The 21209-nt window shown below is 35.7% G+C and overlaps 2 protein-coding genes across 3 annotated transcripts; one reads left to right on the top strand and one right to left on the bottom strand.

Annotated features, from left to right (window-relative positions):
• Positions 1-52: 52 nt before the first annotated feature.
• Positions 53-12591, bottom strand: LOC306881928 (guanylate kinase-like). Of its 2 annotated transcripts, XM_079436294.1 has the most exons (9): positions 12362-12460; positions 11458-11935; positions 7231-7344; positions 7099-7140; positions 6233-6329; positions 4048-4186; positions 3883-3967; positions 3710-3795; positions 53-1554 (listed from the first exon to the last, which is right to left on the bottom strand). In XM_079436294.1, the coding sequence occupies exons 2-9, from the start codon at positions 11489-11491 to the stop codon at positions 1513-1515; spliced, it is 639 nt and encodes a 212-aa protein (XP_079292420.1). In that variant the 5' UTR covers positions 11492-11935; positions 12362-12460; the 3' UTR covers positions 53-1512. The 2 variants fall into 2 exon arrangements, with proteins under 2 accessions (XP_079292420.1, XP_079292421.1); XM_079436295.1 differs by lacking the exon at positions 11458-11935 and having other exon boundaries at positions 12362-12591.
• cUnh1orf35 (chromosome Un C1orf35 homolog) lies at positions 11601-19346 on the top strand. The gene is made up of 8 exons (XM_079436293.1): positions 11601-12013; positions 13650-13800; positions 13882-13927; positions 14027-14106; positions 14328-14400; positions 14539-14615; positions 14757-14885; positions 17810-19346. The coding sequence occupies exons 1-8, from the start codon at positions 11917-11919 to the stop codon at positions 18051-18053; spliced, it is 897 nt and encodes a 298-aa protein (XP_079292419.1). The 5' UTR covers positions 11601-11916; the 3' UTR covers positions 18054-19346.
• Positions 19347-21209: the final 1863 nt, after the last annotated feature.

Below are 21209 nucleotides of genomic sequence, written 5' to 3'. Positions count from 1 at the left end.
TATATATAATTTTTTTTTCAGCTTTCACTGACTTTTATTTTTTTTTACCAACATCAGACAGTCACATACTTCTCTGTAATGGTGTAGTTTTATTACACTTGCACGGTACATTTAAATAGTTCTAGAATAAAAAAAGAATTGGTTTAGACATTGTTTCGAGACATTAACTGCATTTCTCAGATTTCACATACACCACAAACATTTGACCGATTTCTTTCAAGGAACTGTTTAAGATGCACCAAGGAATGACATGAAACTCTGCAGTTTTATAAGACATCCTAGAGACAGCAAACCATGGAATCTAAAGCCCGGCATGACATTCAACCATATTTAAAAATAAAAACATTAAAAAAGTCAACTTGTAAACGTGCCACATACACAAGATCGTCTACATGCCAGAAACCTTTGTTCCATTTTGATAACCTTCATGTTATATTTGTAGGTCTGTACATCACAAGTTATTATATTACATCTTTTTCACACTCAATGGACAATGAGTAACAGTACTTTGAAGGTTGGTAGAAACAATATAAACGTTCTTCTGAAGCAGCCACAGTTTATGCGCTCAATAGAAAACTCTTATTATACATTATACCACCTGGACTGAAACCACCATTTAGCTCACGATTTCCAATTTTTGAGTATTTTATCATGTGAAATCACTTTCTATACAATCAGTGGGTCAAATGACCCAATCCATTGGTTTGTTACTTTTATTATAATAATAAATGTTTCAAGTACTAACAAACATAATGGTGTAATTTAGGTAAGAAGATAAAATGAATTGCTGGAACAATCTGAATATCTACTAAAGATCAGCTGTATAAGACTAAAAGCATCAATAACGTCTTCTAAACCTACTTAGAGACTTATGGCTGTGTTTATAAGCTGCCTTGCGCTAAAAAAACAGTCTGAATCGGCTTTGAACTCTAGAAAACTTTCAAAGCTGGTAAACATATTAAAGCGAAATATCCTTATTTACAAAGCGTAAGCTGAGTAATGTGCATGTAATGTTTATACGGAAAATGATTACGCATTTCAAGACACCAGCAGATGAGATGCAACCATTTCCATCGTTTAAGAGTTACGTATTAGTTAAGAAACCAAGCTTTACTCTAATTGTACAATGACAGACGTTCAGATGCAATGATATGAATGAAAGCAGGCGAGTATATATTAAACTATATATTAAACTATATATTAGTGAACATGCTAGATAGAAAAATCTACGATCTGTATTGTTGCTTTCATTGTTATAAAAAATGTGAAAGAAATATCAAAACAAACATTTCAAAAACAAGGACTTAAGAGTGTTTCTTGGATGAATCTTCATGTTTCTGACCTTTAGCCCAGGAATTACATAACATACGTGGTCATGAACTAAACTCGGAATATATATGTAATGTATATAGCTTTGACATTCAGCGGAGTATGGACTGAACCTCAGGAAGTCTTTCCTGGGTGGAATGTGGAGGTTTGAACAGGTTCTGCTGAAGAGAGCGGTCGCTGTGGTTAGCAGGATGATTTGTTGGTGTCTCTGACCTTCTGGATCTCCTGTTTGAGGAACAGAAACCATGAGGAGCTTACGGAGTGAAATATTCTCACATGAGAGATCACAGATAAAACTAGCTGTTATGCAGATGAAGGAAGATGTTATAATCAATAGGATATAATAGTTCTGTGGTACATGTTAATGCATTAATTTAAAGTCATTTTTTCCCCGTAAATCTATTTAGAAGAATTAGATTACATTAGGTACATTGTATTGAAATGACTAAATGAAGAAAGTCTAAATTCTTTGTTTGCATTCATGCAATACACTGTAGAAGCTTATTTCCACCATGGCCTAAAAAAATTAAATAATTGTGACATTTAATCTCACAATTCTGACCTTTTTCATCGCAGATGTGAGTTAATATCCCACAATTCTGACTTATTTCCTCCGAATTGTGAGATAGCTCACAATTCTGACATTTTCTTACAATTGTCAGTTTATATCTCACAATTCGAACAACTCACAACTGCGAGTTATAAAGTCTGAATTGTACGATAAATTTGTTTGGGTTTTTATCCAGTGGTGGAAACAGGCTCCCATGATACACTCCTATTTGTAAAGTAATAAAAACAACAACTATGGGAAAATAATCAATAAACTATAAAATGCATATAGTGTTTGACAGTAATCTTTTTTTTTTCTAAATATTAAATTATTAAATTTTTGCTCAACCGGATTGTTAATCTGTTCCAAATAAATCCAAAATAAAGTTAAATAACTGGTTTTAACTGAAATGTGTCTGTGTTTATCAGAGGGATGTTACTAAAAATGTAACCACTTGCATTGGTATTAACAGTGCACCCTGATACTGTGATAGAGTGGCGTTTTTGTGAGTTTTGATAGTCAAAATCTCGTACCATTACACTCCTTGGGTCAGATTTACTAACAGCCTGCTCTGACACAAACCCTCTTTAGCATAACATACTGTCCGCATTCACTAAAGACACGCTATGAGACTGACATCAATGCATCTTTAGGATTTTCCCTTTCAGATTAGGGTTGGGCCGATAGATGATGACATCGTCCACGCCCCCCTCTCCGCCACAACCCGCCGCATCCCAGCATAGGCGGAAATCCCGGGGGGCGTCGGGGGTGCAAGACCCCCCATCTGAGGGTTGTCCCCCCTAAAATATGATTTATAAAAACCACGCTGTGTATTATAAATAATGATTTATACTTAAAATAATTGTGCAAGTAGTAAAACAACAAACGCAAACGGGGCAAAAATGTGTTTTAAGTTTAGAAACATTTGGAGTCTCCCTCTCCCTTGCCTCACAGTGCTTTGGTCCAAATGCTTTCCTCTTTTATATCACACACACACAAGTCTCAATAGTTGTGGAACTCAAGGAAGTAAGGCTGTCAACTGGCTATTTTATTCACTTAAACATCGGATGAAGTGATTCCCAGCAGGCACACAACATCATAAGACGTTCATATTTGGTTACATTTCGGTTGAGACATTGTAATTACGTTACAAATTCAATGTAAATTCAACATCTAATGTTAATGTTAAAATGATGTCCGATACCGACGTCAGCTGACGTTGAGATTTTGTTGTTTTTAGGTTGTGTAACCAAAATCCAACGTCAAATTGACGTCAAATATTGATGTTAACCCGATTTTCATTTTCAACCAAAATGCAACGTCTGTCCGACGTCATGTCAATATATAGACGTCTGGTGCCTGCTGGGATACTTTCTCTAGGCGAGAGCAGTGTGTTTCTGAGAGCGCTTGTGTGAGAGCAAAGAAAATCCATGTGCTAGGGAAGAGATTATTTTAATTTGCTTTCGCGCTACAATGCGCTCTCGACACAGCAGTACAGGCTAATTTAAAAAGGGTTAGGGGTGTGTCCTTGCGATCGACTCGGCGGGACGCTTCCACTTCGCTCTCTACTGCGCAGACTCCGGTCCCAAATCAGCGCAATATGGCCGCGCACTATTGGGACAATGGCGGCTCCACTTTTCTTCAATGGAAGTGAGTGAAGGTGCGTCGTCCATCCTTTTTACGGTCTATGAGCCCAACCCTACTTCAAATGCAAATATTATGGGAGGAAGCATTTAATTTTACATTGGCACTTTTATGAGATTGCTGTCTGATTTGCCCCGTTTAGTCAATCTGGCCCCTAGTGATGCACATTCAGACTGGAAATTTTACCTCAAGAAGAGCATCTTTTAATTTCCCATACGCCAAGTCAAGGTCATCATTGATAATCAGCACATCAAATAAACCTGGCTCTTTACCTGAAATATGGGTATATAACAGTTAGACGTGAAAACAATTACTGCAGTATTTGATTTAAAATAATTAGCATAGGAACGGACGCTTACTTATTTCCATGTCAACTTTGGCTGCATGTAAACGTTTTTGTAGACTTTCCTCAGATTCTGTTTTTCTGTCCCTTAATCGTTTTTCCTGAAGAAATTAAGTTTTAGATTAAAATGTGAAAAAGACATGTAAATGTAATGCTTGGATCGAGATGGATGATTTCTCACCAGGATTTCCATTGACGGAGGCTGGATGGACACATAGATGGGGTTGAGATCGGTTCTCTTGATGTTCTTCACTCCCTGCATGTCAATGTCCAAAATGCAAATCATATTTTTGGCCTGAACAGCCTGTACAGCTGCTTTACTGTGAATGGGCAAAAATGATTTTAGTTACAATTACATACAGTATTTCTCTAGTTTGAATATGAGGACAAACATTAGTTCATGAACGATTTGTTTATTCATGCGTCTGTCACATGATATCCTCATATCTTTGGCTGCGTTATAATGATTTCCTGGAATACGATCAAGATTGCATAGATGGACATGTTTGTTGAAAATATAATACTTAATGCCACTCCAATCAACTGAATGGCTTGACTACATTTGTTTTGATGAATGAGAATGAAAGAGAGTCAGTAAATTAATCCAATCTTCCCATCACTAACAAATTAAAGATCAGGCGTTTCCAAACCTGCTCAGGGAGGGCCGCTGTCCTGCAGAGTTAAGCTCCAACCCTAATTAACCCTCTGCTGTTTTTCGGTCATTTGACAGATTTTTTTTTTTATTATTTATTCATTTATTGTTCACTTCATCAAAATTGTACGAAACTTGGTAAAGGACATGATTCGAAAAGATTAAATGGTCCTGAAAAAAATAAATAAATAAATAGCCACACTGGAAATGAATGTGAAGCGAATTTCATCTAGTGGACACGTTTGGTACTGCGCCCAAACAAAATCTTACTGAAAACTCATTTTTTGATATGTCAACCTCATATTTGGAACATAACTTGTTTAGATATAGGGCTTTGATTTTCATACTTTTTGACAGAAAAACATTACATATTTCATATAAAATGTATTTTTTAAATGCATTTTCCATACTGTATGATACCCTGCCCAAAACACAATAGAGCATGTAATGGATTTAATGGTTATAATGGGAATTGTATTGGTTTTAATGGAAACTATAATGGTGTCTGCTGGTATGTGATGGATTAAATTGGTGGAATGTTAAATCCTATTGGAAATATGCCCAAAACACACTACAAAAATGAATGGAAAAAGCTAATGGTTTATAATGGTATTTTAATGGAAACCATTGGAATTTGTGTGATGGTTTCTATTGTTTTTTTTTTTTTAGCAGGGTATAGTGGTGTCAAAATGAGCGCATAGCTTTTAAAGCAATAGCAGGCAAATAAGCAAATAACCAGCTGCTGTGATGTCTATTAATCCAAGAACATAAGAAAAAAGAGGAAATCAATCACTTTTATAGCTTTAAGACGTTCATCTATATTTAATTTAGAATTTAGTGTTTAGTAACTATTTATTTTCTGTATATTTCTGCTGAAGGACACAGGTAAGTAAACATTTCATTTAATATAATGGGTTCGTGTGAAGATTGTTTTAAATTCACTTAAATTAGAAGTTAAGTCTAATAAGTGTTAAAATTGATAGCTCTCAATTATGCTGAATGGCTAGTCAATGGTTAAATATTCAGGGGAAAAAAAACTATTTTATAGAGACATCAGTAGTATTGATATCAGTGATGCTGGCCTTCAATCATAAAGATGCCATTAAAGAAATATAAAAAATATCAAATATACAGTTTTTTTTTTTTTATCGATTGACAGCACTAATATAAATATATATTATTTATTTTTTCACTTCAGAAACTATTTTCCAAGTGTCTTCTTTAAAAAGAGACCAAAGCAAAGTCTGCTCCAAAGCATTAAAAATTTACATCAGTTTAAGTTGGAAATTTCATTTTCAGGTCTATGCTCAAAAAGTGGTTAACAGGTAATAAATGGATCATAACAATTCCATAAATAAAATTTAGTACAATAAAATCCTCTAAAAATACATTATCGAACTAAAATATACTACATTAATTTTATTGAAAAACAAACACAGCTGGATCAGCGGATCAGATTTCCAGGTAAGTGTGTTGGAGTTAAACTCTGCAGGATTGGACACTGCTGTTATATTCACACTGTAAAAAAAAAAAAAAAAAGTTGCGCCAAATTTCAGCTTCAGCAGATTTTTGAGCTGCCTTAAAATTTTAAGTTAGCTCAACTTTTTTTTTTTTAGAGTGCAGTTATCTATTAGTAAATCTATTAGTACCAAAAGAAGGATGTCAGCGATGCATCTTCACATACGAACAAGACTCTTAATAAGGAGGACTATACCTTGTTCCATACATGTTCCCTGAAAATTCAGCATTTTCGATAAATTCACCCTTTGCTATGGCCGCCTGCATCACTTCCCTGGTAACGTAATGATAATCTGAAAAAAAGGGGGGATTTTTCAGAAGATAGGTCTCTCATTGACAGAACTTTGACTGATAAGCCAGAATTCCAATAGAAACGACAAGAAGCTGACAACACGCATTCATAAAGCATGCATTTGAGTGATTCATTTACAGCTGCCGCCCCATTTTTAGCTCATCAGTGTGTCAATCAGTTGTTCAGGTTCATGCATTGACTCTGCTGTGTGAATCTCATAAGAAACTACAGCTAAAGGCCAGCTCTCACCAACACTAATGATCAGCACTAAACTCATTTTCACATTCCATTCGTCTCAGAACAATGTGGGGGAAAAACAAAACAGATGGATAAATGAAAATGAAATTTCACACTTTGTCAGTAGGCGGAAGGTATGGAAAAGATATAAAATGTTGATATACATTGTATTTCTTTTTTATTAATACACTTAATGAATAACTCTGTTGATGTAATAGCAGCAGCTCTGGGCATGCAACCAAATGCGTGACTATTACTGTATAAAAATGATTTATATTGGCCTGAATGGTCACATAAACTGCCGTTCATACAAATTAAAAATCGCACCAAATTTTTCCACCAAACATTTGTCTCGTGGTGAACAGGCCTTAAGATGAGCTTCTGTTTGACTGCTCACTCAAATAACTAGCTGTTTATGTAATGAATGAATGGCATTGTTGTGAAAGCATGTCATGCTTGCTGGGTTTTGTTCAGATAGGATAACAAAAGATATGTTTTCATGCTGCATTTCTGTAGCAGATCAAAAGCCTAACCTTTGCCGTTCTCCTCTCCGGGACGGGGGCTCCGCGTCGTATCTGGTCAAAGATCATTCTTGGTCATTTTGAATTTTTTAGTTTCCACTAAAGAACTGCTGTTCAGCATTTGTACTTCAGTATGTGACTTACGGGAAACGCTGAAGCCAAATAAGCCATCAAACTCCTCGATCATCTTCTTCAGTAGAGTGCTTTTGCCAGCTCCAGACGGTCCGCTCATCACCACAGGCCTCGGTCCAGCCATCGCTACATCACACCAGAGAGAAAGAGGCCTTCAGAAAACCTCAAGACAATATACACTTCCACAATAAAGCCACTTTTGTTCAAGGATGAGTCTAAACCTATCAAACTATATACTTAGTTACTTACCAAGAAGTCTCTTATGCTTACCTAGGCTACATTTTTGATCAAAAATACATTAAAAACTGTATTGTAAAATATTATTAACCATTTAATTTCTATTTGAATGCATTTTAAAATATAATTTATTCCTGTGATGCTGATTTGCTCAATTATTATTATAATACAGATAATCAATTTTTATTTTTTATTAATGGTTTTTTATTATTATCAATGTTGAAAGGTTTTGCTGCTAAATGGTAAAACAAACATTTTTTCAGGATTCTTTGATGAATAGAACGTTCAAAAGAACAGCATCTATTTAAACAGAAATGTTACTTTTGATCAATTAAATGCATCTTTGCTAAATAACAGTATTCATTTCTTTTTTTACTCTTACCGCAAACCTTTGACTGTTGAATGTCACGGTTTGCACATAAAACATCATAAAAACAGCACAAATGTTGGCTGTTGAAAATTCAGCTTTGCCATCAAAAAATAAATTACATTTGAAATTAAATTGAAATCTTTTAAATTGTAATAATATTTCACAATATATTATGTTTTACTGTATTTTTGATAAAAACAAAAAAACAAAACTCAGCCTTAGTGTGCATAAGAGAGCGCTTATGAAAAACACCAACACTTTTAAATTATGATATTTCCCATAAAGCTATAATTACATAATTCATTCAAAATAATTAACTAAAATAACTACAAATGGGTTTTACACCAAACATGTCCAGGTTACAATTCAGTTTAAAATCTAAAGAAAATTATTAGGCTACTTATAGAAATGCTTATTTTTAGGTCTGTTAAGAATTTAACTATTTCTTAACAAATAAACTATTAAACTATAAACAAACTATCTTGACAAAATTCTATTTTTTTCTTAATATTCTCAATAGTTATTCAAATTAAAATTCTCATTACTGTAATAGAGTAGTGTTTTTCTTCCTCACTGCTAAATCTACACCATAATGTCAGATTGTACATTGTATGTTTATACTATATTTTGACCAAACATACACTATTTATTTTTCCTCCTTTTTTAAAATAGTACAGTATGTTTTGTTCACGACTCATAATTCATAATAATGTCAGACTGAAGCCCATTTCTGATTCGTATCTCCACTACACCACTCTCTCCCTATGAGTATTTGGAGAAGTAGAATCGCTCTAAGTCTTTTTGAGTTATGACTTCTAATGAAAATTCTGTCATTAATTACTCATCCTCAAATTGCTTCGAACCTGTATGAATCTCTTTCTTTTGCGGAATACAAAAGAAGATCTTCTGAAGAATGTTGGCAGCCAATCACTTCACGGTCCCCATTGACTCCCACAGTATTTTCTATAGAAGTCAATAGGGTCCAGCAACTGACCGGTTACAACATTCTTCTTCATTCTTTTGTGTTCAATAGATTTTTGGGTGAACTATCCCTTTAAACACCAGTAGGTCCTTCCCTTACTAAAAAAATACAAGTCAGCAAGTCTAACACTTTTAGCATTTATTCTCCTTATCCAATCATGTGCAAAGCATGCTGGGAACTAGAAATCCACTGCTTAATTTTTTAAGTGATCAAGACAATATCATTAAGTTACTACAGCTTATTTTGCAAATCAATGAATGCAGAAATTTCAGTTTAAATTACACCCAATATTAAGATAAAGTAATAAGATAAGCAATTGTTCATTAATCGTCATTATGCCTTATCAACACCACGTACTAGTGATTATGATTAATTATTACTTTGACTGGAGTAATATTTCATTGGGGGTATTTAATCTTAAATACTTGATTTGTGTACTTTGTCCACCACTGCATATAATTAATAACTAATAAACAACAGCATCACAATGCAGGGCATTGAACGCAACCATGCAAAATCCTAAAATAGCATAAAATAGCCTTGCGTCTTATTCCAGCGAGCGCTGAAGTGACGTCTCAGAGCAAACACAGCTGTGACTGACATGAGGCGCTTGAAGGTAAATCCAAACGGCTCCCTTTCAGTGTCAAAATCAGAGCCCCCGGTCACAAGAGAGTGTTTACATACACACTGCATTCAAGCCACTTCTTGCATTTTGTCTCTCTTGTTTCATAGCTTTCAGAAAGCGATGCAAGAACCGAAAATCCCTTTTTGTATCATTGCAATTAAACCCTCTCCTTTAACACTCTGTGCTATTAACATTTCTATTCAAGTATTCAGTTAAATAGGGACCAATCGAAGCCTGAATAAGGAATATGCACCATCCCTGCATTCTTCACTAGAGCTGGTCGTCACAAAACATCTGTAATCACACACAAGTGACAATATTTTAAAAAGGTCATGCTGAGAGAAAAAAACCTCAACTATTTAACAACACTGTTTCAGCTTCTCCATTACAAACGGTCATACGATGTCTAATTAAACACATGCTCTTAATAAATGAGCTGCACATGTGACATCCACAGCTTAATGCAAGTCATACGGTGCGACCTCTTGCCATGTGACTGGTTTTGGCTGCCGCTCGAGTCTAGTAGCTTAAAGAATCTAATGTTGTGTGCTGTGTATCGTCTGTACTCGTCAGTCAGAGATAAGAGATGCTCTACGCTTCAAAGTCTTCAAGGTCACAAGGTGATGTCTCAGAACTCAAATGGATGCTTCCTCGTTATCTCGCTCCTCCGTCCTTCAGTCCGTGACCCATATATCGATGATGGAAAGAGTCATCTTAAAGGATGCACTGCGAGGAACCTGAATAACCTCCCCTTCATCTGTCACAATTTTACCTTTGCAGATCAAATAAAACTTACATTTCACAGATTTCCAGGGCATCTTGCTTTTTTAACAGTCATGTTGTGCCAATCAGCATTTATTTTTAACTCTTCCTGCAGTGGACTAAAGCTTGCTTTTTGTGCTTTTTGGGGAATTTCCCACCACCTTGTTTCACTTGTGGTGTTACCAGCGAAAAATGACCAGACTAAATTGCTTGTAAATTTATCATTATGCTATATTATCACCAAATCTCAGATGCAATCTTTTTGTCAACTTGGTTTCTTTCAATTAGCACAGGTTTTTTTTTTTTTTTTGGAACCGATTCAGTTTTTGAATGAAAAAGGCCTTATTTGTGTATAATTCTGCCAATATTTATGGAAATGCATAAGCCCAGATCACCAAAATTTCAGGACTTTCAGTACAGCACAAGGGTTCATTTTTATTATTATAATTTTTTTTACAAACAACATTTGGGCAGAAATTCCTCAAGTGAAAATAAAAAGAAACTTTCCTACAATTCATCTGTGGTCAGTTTCACTCCTTAATGTAGTTTCTTCACATCTTACTCGGGAGGAGACGAGTGCGAGAAAAGTAAATCAAGCATGCACAATTTCAGAAATTAGAGGCACCCTGCAAAGTGTTTTTTTCATTTGCTTCTGCTTGTTATAACTGTTTGACTGCTGAATGTTTTGCAGATAACTCATGCACTTCTGTCATCTTCCTTCTTTTCCCTGCCTGGATATTTCCTGATTTAGAGATCCAACTCCTTCTTCCGTGAAGCACACAACATGCTCTTTGGAACATTCTCTAATTATACCGGATCACTTTAACATTTTTAAATGCAAGTCTGACAATATGCTTTGCTATTACATTTCTATTAAATGAGAAAAATGCAAACCAGAAATATTTTCCACTAGTAGTTTGGACTGGTCAGTACATGCACATGCAGCAAAGCCACAGATACAATCAAAAACCCAACTATAATAAATAAATATATCTATCCAGGCACAACGTTGTATTGTTATTTAAACTTGTAGTGCATTACACATGTATTACATGCATATGATTAAAGCATAAACCAGCAGGGTCACTTTGAAACATACCGAACGTGATGAATAAAATCAACTATAAGAGTAAACAGGCATAAAATTAAGAATCAACATTATAATAGCACTTCACAACTTCTTTACTGCATCCTCAACACAGACAGCTGATGCAGCTAGCGACCATCACATATGATTAAAAGCTACAGCTCGTTTCAACTCACCTGAAAAAAACCTGGAGATAAACCTCACATACATCGGGTGGGAAAAAGTGATCAAATACGGGGAGAATGTCTTCCTCCCTTCGCCTATAATCTTCCTCTCTCGTTCAGCTGACTGCTTTTCGCATCACTGACGCGTCATCAGAAGGCGACGCGCGCCTCGCAGATCTTTAGAGCATCCGCGCGCCGAACCGCACATGATGTTGACATCTTCTTACAGGGAAACGCCTCACGAACAATTGAAAGAAAAGAGACGATTTTGTCAAGTCGCACTGAATAGAACTTGATCGACGCGATAGTGTTCGTGGTGATTAAACAAAAATCGCCAAGTTAAGTTGATAATATAAAAGCAAGCGGGTTCCCGGATGTTGTGGAAAAGCGAGGCCTGATTGTTCTGCAGCACACGTGTAAACATCTCAGCGCTTTCAGGAGACTGGACGTGTGTCTGGAGGAGCAGAGGTCATGTTTGGCTCGTCGAGATCTGGAGGGGTGAGAGGGGGTCAGGACCAGTTTAACTGGGATGATGTGAAGGTGGATAAACACAGAGAGAACTATTTGGGTGAGTATGGAGCTAGCAGCTCGAACTAGCCGCGGCTAGCAACACAGTCTACACGATTACAGTGTGAAACTATTCCCAAATAAGCTATTATATTCACATAAGCACACTTATTTGGCACTTTACACACTTGAATTAATTCATAATTGCCGATTAGAGCGCTTGTAACTGGGTTGTGTTCATATTTTGGTGTTCACAGGCTTGATAAACCTGAGAATAATAGTGAGTAGTTATGTAGTTTGATTGCATTTCTGTGCAGATATTACTAATCCATCATGGCAGATTGTCTTCTGGGCTATAAATAAACGTCTCTTCGCTGAATAAAGTTTCAGTAAATGCAGACATTCCTACCGTTTTCCTTGGTGTGATCTCTCATTACATCGTCTGCTTGTGTTATGTGTCGGACACAGCTGTGGACGTGTTGAACTTTCTAGATAAAGTGCCCAGAGTGGCATGGGACGTGGTCGCAGCTCGGTACTTTACAAATCCTACTATGGTGACGTGCTGGCCTTCTGAATATTAATAAGGTCTTACAGGCGTTGCCTGGTACCCTGTTTGGAGCGTCCCGCTAGAGCGCATGCGCAGCTCATTAATATTGCAGCATCGCAGGCCAGGGCTATGAATATTTAACATGCCGTGCTGACGTCAGCGAAGCCTATTGGGCAAACGAGACGCAACCTGTTTAATATTCATAAGAAAATATCGTCAATTCGTCATAGTAGAATTTTTTTTTTTTTGCCAAGACATTCAACTGACCTTTAATTTTATTTACATAGTTGCCTGCTTATCTTTCCTCTGTCAGAGTTTGTTATATTGATTCAGCGCTTCCATGCAGGGTTGTTAAAGAAAACTAAAATTAGAACTATTAACTCATTTTTTGTTGCTTTTAAATACAATTTAATAAAATATAAAAACATTTTTATTTCCACTAGTTACCAAGGCAACATTTCTTATTTTTATTTAGTGTAAACTTTAGTCATTAGTCAACTTGATGTAATAATAAAATAAAACTGAAATTTAAATGAATAATAAACTATATAGACATATTTAAAACAACGAAAAACACTAAAAATGTCAAAACACACAACAAAATCACTAAAACATTAACTAAAATTAATTAAAAATGTAAAATGAAAAACATAACTGATTCAAAATATTAATAAAAACGAATAGTTTTTATCAAATAAATATTTTTTATATAAATTAATAAATACGAATAGGATTTAATATATTATTTTCTTGAGTCAAGCAAAATTTCCACTAAATTCTAATTACTATAATGCAAATAAATAATAATTCTATTATTATTCTAAAAAAATATTCTAAATATTCTAATTCTAAATAAATAATTCTCACTATGTAAATTAAATGCAGTACAACCAATATTACAAGTATGTAAAAATACAATTTCGAACTATAATTCTCTAATATTTCTCAACACTGTAGTACCGAGAATGAGATTAATGTGCTTTACAGTGATGAAAAGTGCAGACAAATGTGCTTAATTGTCATAAAAATCATGACAATGCAAAAATCCTAATGGTCCTGAAGGTCATATGTTTCTTTTTCCTTAAGCTAAATATAAATATGATTATATTTTAGATTTACCCAAGGTCCTGTTGATTTTTTTCTTCTTCAGGGAATTCCCTCATGGCACCGGTGGGCCGGTGGCAGAAAGGGAAGGACTTGACGTGGTACGCCAGAGATAAGAAGGGCGGCGCGCCTCTGTCTAAAGAGCAGGAGATGGCAGCGGTACGAGAGGCGGAGCACGAGGCCATGTTAGCAGCGCTGTAAGTGAGATTGATTCATCAGGGAAGTGCAGAAGAAAATGAGCTAACATCTCAAATGTTATGTATTTATGTCTATTTTAGGGGTCATAAAACAATCAAGAGACAACCAACTGGCCTTACCAAAGAGGTTTGCATTTGTAAACATCCAAACAAGAACATTTCAGTGATTTGTAGCATTTCTCGTTGCTGTCTCTGATGCATATTTGTCCCGCTGTGGTTGCTGCAGGATCTTGCGGATGTGTGCCGGAGGGAAGGGGAGGCAGATGACCGGGACGTGGACAGGGTCTCAGGGCTTGGAAGCTCCAGGTAAAGCCAGTGCTGTATGTCTACAGGCTTCATGACAGGTTTGCTTGATCTAGACTTGTTAAAGATACAGTAAAGGTGTTCATATTTATAAAAATCGCTACAGAAACAGCACTAGTTTATAACTAGCTCTTCTAGTATTACAGGTATATGTTACTTTAATATATAAATCTAATAGAGGTAACACAGGTATATCATGATATTCTGGTGTTTTTCATCATCAGGGCTGGACCGAGAGGAATGGTGCTTTCCAAACAAGAAAAAGAAGCAGTAAAAATGGGTTTGCCAGTTTTCACGGTACATAGACATAAATAATTAGTTTTGATGCTAATTTGAATATGAGAATGTGTCATGGTTTTAATATCTCAACAATATTACAAGCACTGTAAATCACTGATCTTGTATTTATTTAATTATTGATTTATTTATTGTCAGCACCACAAAGCTGATACACCGCAAGAGGCCAGTAAGACACCCGAGGAAGCCCACAGACCTGATAAAGAAGATAAAAGGTATAATATATATGCATTTGTGTGGTGTAAAGCTTTATGGCCAAACATTACATGTGCAAGATTTTTGTATAAGAAGAAACATGACAATTCATGACTACACTACTGACAAAGACCTAAGCTGAGTACTGATATTAATCACAGAGCTGACAGAAAAAAGAAGAGTAAAAAGGAAAAGAAAAGCAAGAAGGAGAAAAAGAAGAAAAAGGCGAAATCGAAGCACAGAAGCAGAAGTGACTCTTCAGATTCAGACTCTGAGAGCTGCAGTAAAAGGTAAACGCTCTGTAGTTTTCCCTCGTGTCAGTAAACTAAAGCAAATACCTTTATCTCTTTTAGTGTAGGTAAATTATGAACCTAGAGAATTAGTTTTCCTTCTCTGAGGTAGAACGCAGTTTGTTCACAAGAGGGCGTTGTAAGACAGTTTTTTAGGTTTCAGTTCATCATATCTTTTAATTAGAGTTTCTTCTTTCTTTTTTAGAGTTTTTTTGATTACAGTGTTATAACTATGTTTGCTTTGAAGAAAATGATCACAATGTGGCTTTATTCAAAAATGCAGTGAGCTGTTTTCTAAAGTATTATTTATTTGCACTTCAAAGCAATTTGAATTATAGTAATTTTTTTTTTTCATTCCAAAGACAAATGCTATTATTTGTACAGAAACTGTATTTTTACATTCTTAAACCCTCCCCAACCAACCCAGAACAAACTGCTTATAATAAATAATAATAATAATTATGATAGTAATAGCAATAATGATAATATAAATCAAATGATGCAATAGTTAAATAAGTATCAAAAGATAAAATAGGAAAAAAAAGGTAATTGGATACCACAATCAGGTATTATACACTGTCACTTCACTTTAAACAACAGCGTATTACTCCCCAGGTAGTATATTTATGACAGAGAAATATGATAATAAAGGTTGCCAGATATAAGAGAACTTATGGGAACCTCTAATTGAATATTTAATCTTTTCTAAGTGTAGGTATAACATCAAATCCTGAAGCCAGTTTGATGCTTGAGGTGGATTTGTAGATTTCCAATGTAATAAAATTAGTCTGCGAGCCAATAAGGATGCAAAGGCAATAATGTTTAGTTGTCTCTGAGTCAAATTTGATTCATCATCTGGAACACCAAATATTGCAAATTCAGCACATGGCTTCAGCTGTACTTCATGCACTTTAGAAAGTGTATCAGATATGGTTGACCAATAAGCAGTAAGTGTGGGGCACGTCCAGCACATGTGAGTCAGGTGTGCTTCACCTGTGTGACTCCTAACACAGGTCTTGTCAACAGTAGGATTAATCCTTGTTCTGCTGAAGTGCATACAATGCAATACTTTAAACTGTATTAAATTCAATCGGGCTCAGGAGGTACTACCATTCACTATACGGAGGGCATTATTTACGCAAGCTCTCGGATATACACTGCTCTCATGCACTTAAAATATATATAAAATAAAACAAAGTAGCCAATAACCAGTGCGTTAAAACAAAAATGCAACAATAAAAAAAATCAAGGAAAGGCCCTAATGAAGAAATCTGTTTCAAGATATTTTTTAAAAGTGCATAATTATAACTTTTGACAATCAGTGACATTATATGGCCAAACTCTTCCAGGTTTGGAATATTTTTGTCTACTAGTGGCGGGTGTGAGCAGTTCCTCTGAGAGACTTTCTGGACGTATAGAAGTGTTAGGACTTTTTAGAATGGAAAAATGAAATGAGAACAAAGAATTAGGGAGAATCAGTATATTATGAATAATTTACTGCCATTGTGTGAATAGTATGTAATGCGTTAATCTATAAAAACAGCTGTAATCTGATTACACACATTTTAAAACGTAATATAATCTAATTACAAACACTTAATAGAATGTGATTACATAATCCAGAGTTATTATACAGCACTTGTATATAGAAATATGACATTATTTAACATATTTAAAAAATATGAAAGTAAAATGGCCAGTAGGTGACTAAATTACTTTCATAATGAGTTTCGATTTATTTAGGAACGAAGCAAGTGAACATCTTTAAAAATGGGTCACTGAATATTGTCTGCGGGTGTATTTGACAGAAACGGATCGTCAGGGAAGCATATATTGGAGTGGTAACTGCATATCACCGAGCCGGGTCGAGTGGCAGGTGTCTGTCATAACTGCCACGCTATGATTATTCTCATTTTAAGACACTAGATGGGCTCATGAAGACAATATACATTAACAACCTCTGAGCCACTGATCTATTGTAGAGATATATATAGATCAATGCTTTCCACACATTTAGAAAGGTTTTTTAGTTTTTCATGGGTATATTGTAGCTATATGCAGTGAAGTGAAGGCGGATGGTAAAGTGGTCTTTTGGCATCTCCATGTTTTCCTGTTCTTTTTAAATGATCATCTTTCAGTCAGACTTTTCAGTCAGGGTTCAAGAGCTCATTTTATTTTGGGTTTGTCTTTTTTTACTTTTGGGAGTCTTGGTTAATGAGTTAAGTATATTTTCTAATATTGTTTTGTGCTTGTGCCGACGTAAGGACCTATAGTGAAATTAACTAATGAAAACTAATGTTCTGTCAAATATTGCGCTGCAAGCATCAGTGACCGCTTTAACTTGTCCATGCTGGCAAGTGATCATGGTATATGTGAGATGATCACATCTGGTGTGCATTAAAGTCAAAGAACCACCCAACATGTATTATAAATAATTTTTCTATGTGCCTATACAAAACGGTTTTTATTTTAATTTTAATTTGGCTTGATTTTAATAATAATGATTTAAAAAATTAAAACCGGATGAAGAAAATAAAATTTACTTGGCCAGACAAGGCCTGCCATCAAAATGGTGAAATTGAACAAACAACTCATTGAACAAACTCAACACTAGCAACACTATATTTTTCTTTGTAATATCAAAATGGTGTTTAATGATTAAGTTCGGCAACCAATAGATAAAATATAGCAACTGAAACCAGTAGTTGTTTTGAGAAAGCATTTTCTTGACACTTTTCCTGTTGTGAAATGTGCCCTAACTTATAGAATGACTCTTATATTCACATTATGCCTCTGTGACAGAAGACGAGGACGGTCTCTTCCTCATAGTCCATGTGTGACTTATGGCTTCCCCTCAATCAGAACCGAACTTCCCATGCTCACCAGGAATAAATGATTGTCTAGGTGTGTTTTGTGCTCCCCAGGCGGAGAAAAGATCCCCGGGACCACCATGGTCCTAATCCATCAAGCAGCAGTCAGAGTGGAGCCGGAGCCCGTGACAGCCATTCAGGAGGGGGGCCAAAGGCCGACAACAGGACCCTGACCCCCCCGCACCAGCACCGCCGTCGCCGGCACGACTTGGACTCGTCCTCTGACGGCCACCATGCTGGCCGCGGCTCCCCGGCACACAGCTACCGGCGGCGCCACGATAGCAGCTCAGACGACTGATGCCCCGCTATCCACACCTCCTCACCCCGAGAACGCATCCAGTCGCCAGCTCAGGCCACAAGACATGGGAGATGTGTGTGTGTGTGTGTGTGTGGCAGACTGATGAGGATTTCTGGGTGCATTACACTTATCCTGTAAATGTAGAGTAAAACACTGTCGGATTTGGTGTGTACAGCACTCATTCTGGACACAAAGTGCAACTGCATTTCCTTTAGTAACTGTGCTTTTTAAGGTTGCTTCTCAGGAAATCTGTCCAAAATATATCTTTGGTCACATTTCATAAAATTTTGGCTCAAGAAAATGAACCTTGATTAAGGCTATTAAAATTGATCATCAACATTTTTGACATAATTTCCACCCAAAATACTTAAAATGCATTAAAATGCAATTTGTTGTACTGAATTTGTGCAAATTAAATATATATATATATTATAGCAATCAGAAAACAAAAACCTCAAAAAAAAGAAATTTGGTGGTAAAATTAGGAAAAAATTGTCATGAAAATTATATCACAATGCAAAAAATGTTAGTAGTCGCTTTGAAATCGAATTTCTTTTTTTTTCTTTTTTATTGTGAGGTGAAATGTAACCTGGACATGTTTTAGTTTTTGATGCATAAAGAGAAAACACAGCAGATGTGAACACTTTTTATTCTTGTATACGTTTAGTAAAATAAACCGTTTTTTTATATAACAGTGTCATTGAATCATCAATTCACCGCAACACCTCAAACTTTTGAAAATGGGTTTCAAAGCGCAAGTTTCTGAAAATGATACGTTTATCATATCTGTGTAAACGCAAACGTTATGTGAAACTGTGAAAACATTGATGTTATTCACATCCGTATTATATGTTTGCGTTGTTTCTTAACAAAGTGGCATCGCCACCTACTGGCCTGGCGTGCATAATACAGCGTTTTTAGTCATTTTCTCAGATCTGTGTGAACGGGGATCATTTTGACGATGTTGCCTGCATGCGAAAAACACAAAGAAAAAGCACATCTGTCATTGCAGCAGACTAATAAGGATTTCTGAGTACATTGTAAATGCGGATAATTAGCGCCCAGACTAATTGGTGTGTACAGTGCTTTCATTCTGGAAAGTGTGACTGCATTTTTAGTAACTCTACTTTTTAAGGTTAAATCTCAGGATATCTGTCCAAAACATGTCTTGGGTCACATTTCATCAAATTTGGCTAAAGAAAATGAAGCTTGTTTTAGGCTATTAAAATTGAGCAACAACATTTTTGATGTCATTTTCCCCTGAAATACTGAAATAAAGTGATTCATATGCCATTTGTTGCACAACTGTGTTTAAATATGTACTAATTCTGGTTTTAAAAATCAATATTTTGTTACAGAAATCAGAATCACAGAGGAAAATTTGGAATTCAAAAGTAAAATGTATTATTATTATTATTGTTTAGTCATTTAGCAGACGGATTTTATCCAAATCGACTTACAAATGAGGACAACAGAAGCAATCCATTGTAGTATTAAAACAACTAAAAGCTAAAACTTTATAAATACTACCTATACATTTTTTAAAATAAAAAATGACAAATGCATACAACAAAATTTCAAAACTTAACATTTAAAAAAAAAAAAAAAAGCTAAAAACAATTCAAAATATTAAAGAACAAGAGGTATAAGAGTATAATAATGATTCTAACATAACACTAAGCCAAACACCAAAAAAACATCAACTATACATATGTGTACAACCACACACACATACATGCATACATACATAAATATATATACATACACATTTATAAATGAAACGTATATTTCATTTCCATTTATTTTTTGACATCACTTTCCCCCAAAATACTCAAATGAAATGATTAATAAGCTTTTACTGCTGTTTGAATTTGTGCCAATTCTGCTTTTAAACCACTTTCTTTTGTTACAGAAATCAGAATTTTGTAATTACAAAAATGTATATAGTTTTGCTGTAAAATTTGACATGAAAATAATATTGCAATGCAAAAACTGTCAATAGTCCTATATATATATAGGCTTTAAAATGTCTTTTTTTCTTTTGAAATTATTGAAGGTGAAATGTACCCTGGAGACGTCTTCGATGCATAGAGAAAACCGTGTATATGACCGGATTGTAGCAGACACAATCACTTTTTAGTGATATAAACCGTGTTTTTATGATGTGGCGTCATCGACTCACTAATGCACCTCAACACCTCAATCCTTCAGATATTGTTTTCTCAATCTGTTTTGCTCTTATGTTGAGTGCTGCTTCCTGACTGTTGGAATGTACTCCTGTCGCTATAATAGAGAGGAGTGTTTGCATTTGCATTGAGTTTGCTGTGAAAGGCTGCATTCTGTTGGCTGGCACCTGGGGCCGTGCGAGAAAAGAGCAAAGTGCAGACAAAAGACAAGTGCAAAAATCCAGGCCCGGGGATGGCCTGAGCGCCACACACAAACCCCAAGCCGCTGGAGCAGCAGGAGTGGGCTGAACAAAAGCCACCCTGTAAGAGAGCCGGCCAAAGGGAGTGGAGGAGAGCAGCACCCCTCCTTTTCCCACCATCATGCCTTCCCTGCCATGTATTACTGGCTTGGCTGCATTATCCATGGCAGCCTAATCGGGCCAAAGGAACGCTGTCCTAGATTGCTTTCCCTCCCCCTCGTTGGGCTGAGCGCCCCGGCGCCTGATTCCAGGCTGCTGACCCCGCAGGCCCGGCCGATCCTATTTGTCACTTATTAAAGTGCTTCTGCTGAGAAGGCGAGGGAGGTGTTTGGGGAACTGGAGGCCGTTTCAGTGGAGAATTAATGACAGCGACACAGAACACCGCCACACCAGGCACACTTACCTTAGATCTCTCTACCCTCCCATCAACTAAATATGACCCTGGAGCACAAAACCAGTCATAATTAGCACAGGTATATTAATAGCAATAGTATGTGTCAAAATTATCAATTTTCCAAAAATCATCAAGATACAGGTGCATCTCAGAAAATTAGAATATGGTGAAAAATATATATTTTTTTCTTGTAACATTTCAAAAAGTGAAACTTTCATATATTTACAGCTCATGAAAGTAAAAAATCAGTATCTCAAAATATTAGAACATTTCCTAAAATTAATAAAAAAAAGAATTTGCAAAACAGAAAAGTTCAAGTTCTTTAAAGTATGTTCAT

The sequence above is a fragment of the Barbus barbus genome (assembly GCF_936440315.1).
Source record: "Barbus barbus genome assembly, chromosome: 15".
Lineage (NCBI taxonomy): Eukaryota > Metazoa > Chordata > Actinopteri > Cypriniformes > Cyprinidae > Barbus > Barbus barbus.
The sequence above is the reverse complement of the archived record's forward strand: the minus strand, read 5'-3'. Positions and strand labels throughout refer to the sequence as shown.

What these genes read in the sequence shown, in the direction of transcription:
- LOC306881928 (XM_079436294.1), bottom strand. Translation starts at nt 11,491, where the DNA reads ATGTATGTGAGGTTTATCTCCAGGTTTTTTTCAG. An exon ending in ATTTGGCTTCAGCGTTTCCC is followed by an intron (nt 7,141 to 7,230) that starts GTAAGTCACATA and finishes ATCTTTGACCAG; the next exon opens with ATACGACGCGGAGCCCCCGT. An exon ending in CGGAGAGGAGAACGGCAAAG is followed by an intron (nt 6,330 to 7,098) that starts GTTAGGCTTTTG and finishes CCTTTTTTTCAG; the next exon opens with ATTATCATTACGTTACCAGG.
- cUnh1orf35 (XM_079436293.1), top strand. Translation starts at nt 11,917, where the DNA reads ATGTTTGGCTCGTCGAGATCTGGAGGGGTGAGAGGGGGTCAGGACCAG. An exon ending in CAACTGGCCTTACCAAAGAG is followed by an intron (nt 13,928 to 14,026) that starts GTTTGCATTTGT and finishes TGGTTGCTGCAG; the next exon opens with GATCTTGCGGATGTGTGCCG. An exon ending in CCTGATAAAGAAGATAAAAG is followed by an intron (nt 14,616 to 14,756) that starts GTATAATATATA and finishes TATTAATCACAG; the next exon opens with AGCTGACAGAAAAAAGAAGA.